At 50.5% G+C, this 2,217-nt stretch overlaps 1 protein-coding gene across 3 annotated transcripts in view; it reads left to right on the top strand.

The window, feature by feature from the left end:
• Gtf3c4 (general transcription factor IIIC subunit 4) overlaps nucleotides 1–1,945 on the top strand; it is a 23,495-nt gene extending 21,550 nt beyond the window's left edge. For all 3 annotated transcript variants that reach the window (XM_023700501.1, XM_004640432.2, XM_023700502.1), the window contains one exon: nucleotides 1,571–1,945. In XM_023700501.1, coding sequence (XP_023556269.1) covers nucleotides 1,571–1,635 — 65 coding nt within the window. In that variant the 3' untranslated portion in view covers nucleotides 1,636–1,945. The remainder of the gene's footprint in view (nucleotides 1–1,570) is intronic.
• Nucleotides 1,946–2,217: the final 272 nt, after the last annotated feature.

Genomic DNA, 2,217 nt, shown 5'->3' with positions numbered 1-2,217 from the left:
TGTCTTCTGACCTTTGGTGTAGAGCTTAGATAGAGTTATTACCTTAGCACCAGGTCCGGATCTGCGAAGTTCGGATTCCTCCAGGTGGGTGTTGCTTGGATCTGGCTGCTGTGCTCCACTTCTTTGTGCTGCAGGCGTTAGAGTTGAACCCTTTGTGTCTCTCTGGCAAGATGTTCTGCTCCTGAATCAGCTGGGTGGGTCTTGCCTCTAGCCCCTTTGCAGGGAGTTCTGCTGAAGAGTTCCGTGCTGGGCCTGCGCTCTGGGTCTATTCAGGATCCCGTGGCCCTTGGTTGTCTAACCCACTGATTTTGTTTGAATAGAGCCACTTGTAGCTCTGGGGGACAATGAGGAACTCTTGTATGCAGAGGGTGTACTGGGGTATAGCAGAGCATTTCACAGACTGGGGACAGAAGAGGGGTGTGAACAGGGGCAGGGAGTGGCCCACTAGTGGCACATTGCTAATTCTCCACATAAAGACCTATTGGGCCAGCCAAATAGCTCAGTGGATTAAAGGGCCTGCTTCGGCATACACAGGGGCCAGGGAGTTCAATCCCTGGCCTACTGTGCCAGCCCCACCCCCAGGGTGTGATGAGCTGGCTGTTGAGACTGGGTGTGGTGGCACACACCTGTGATCCCAGCACTTGGGAGGCTGTGAACAGGAGGATCACTGTGAGTCTCATCTATGCAGTGAGACCCTGTACACCCTGTCCTAAATAAAAATAATAATGATAATAAATATCTTCTAGGGCCAGGGAGATGGCTCGGTGGAATAAGTGCTTTCCTGGCAAGCACAAGGGTCTGAGTTCAATCCCCGGTTCTGCAAATAAGTAAATAAATAAATAAATAAATACCTTCTATTGCTGTCATTTTTAAAGAGAGAACTGAGGGCCAGTGAGATAGCTCAGCAGACTAAGTGCCTGTTTAGACAAGCACAGCACTGGGGTTCGATTTGCAGCTCCATTGCTGCGCCAGCCCCACCCCTTAGCATGCTGAGTGCACACCTGTAATCCCAGCGCTGGAGAGGCTAAAAACAGGATCACTGAGTCCAAGCTGCATAGTGAGACCTTGTACCAAATACATTGAAAGAAAGAGAAGGAGGGAGGGAGGGAAGAGAGGGAGAGAGAATTGGCAGGATAAGTGTAGTCTGTCCTTTGGCATGGGCTCAAACTCTGATGAGTTAGCTTTGTGATGTGTTAATTACTCATATCTTCCCACTGCCCACACTTAGCTTGGGAACCTGCAAATAGAGCCCAGCCTTGTTTCCCGTATTTGACACTGAAACCCAAGGAGAGAGGCGCTGCACCTAGGGACCGAGCGCTCACCCAGGATGACCTTCTGATGTTGCAGGACTGTGCGCAGCCTGTCTGCTTGATGCCACCTGGCCTTCAATTTTATTTATTTATGTATGTGTGTATGTGGCCAGCTCAGCCCGCCAGGGGGTGCGGCTGGCTGGCATGTGGTGCTGGGGGATTGAACCGTGGTCCCTGATGCTTTGCTAAGCTTGTTCTAAGTAGGTGCTTTAGACCACTGAGCCATCTCACCAGCCCCACCACCTGTCCTTCTTTTGCAGATCCTGACTGGATTAAGAGGCTGCTGCAAAGCCCATGCCCTTTCTGTGACTCTCCTGTCTTCTGAGTGTGTGTGGTAGAGGAGGAAAGGGCATGAGCTCGCTGTGGAGAATGCCCTGCAGCCTGAAGAGTGGGCGTGAGAGGAAGCCTTGGCCCTGCCCGGGAGAGACTTCTTGTGACTGAGGAGGGCCTCCCAGGGACTCAGTGTTCAAGCACACGCACCATCAACGGGGACTAAGGATGTCATTTTAGATGAACAGATGCAGAGGGTTTGAGTCATTCTGAGATGAACCCTAGTCCCCAGCCCCTAACCCAATGAAGAACACTTATTTTTCAAGTGTTTTGATGGAAGCAGTTTGAATAAAAGGAATGTTCTGTTATTTCTAGGAACATAATGGTCTTTAGGTCGTTTGTATAAGGACCTTGCTGGACCGGGTGAGGCCTTGATCCTTGCATTGATCTGGACTGCCCTGTGGCTCCTGAGAGCCAAATGGCCTGGCACGAGGTCTTCCTCATACCAGCAGATGCTCATCCATCTAAAACCATGTGTGGGCTGGTGTTTCGCTCTCAGTGTGCAGCTGCAGATCCCCACCCCACTGACTCCTTGTTTTTCATGCATATAAAAAATGGTTTCATAAAACTATATTTT

The sequence above is a fragment of the Octodon degus genome, unplaced genomic scaffold, assembly GCF_000260255.1.
Source record: "Octodon degus isolate 3935 unplaced genomic scaffold, OctDeg1.0 scaffold00123, whole genome shotgun sequence".
NCBI lineage: Eukaryota > Metazoa > Chordata > Mammalia > Rodentia > Octodontidae > Octodon > Octodon degus.
The sequence above is the reverse complement of the archived record's forward strand: the minus strand, read 5'-3'. Positions and strand labels throughout refer to the sequence as shown.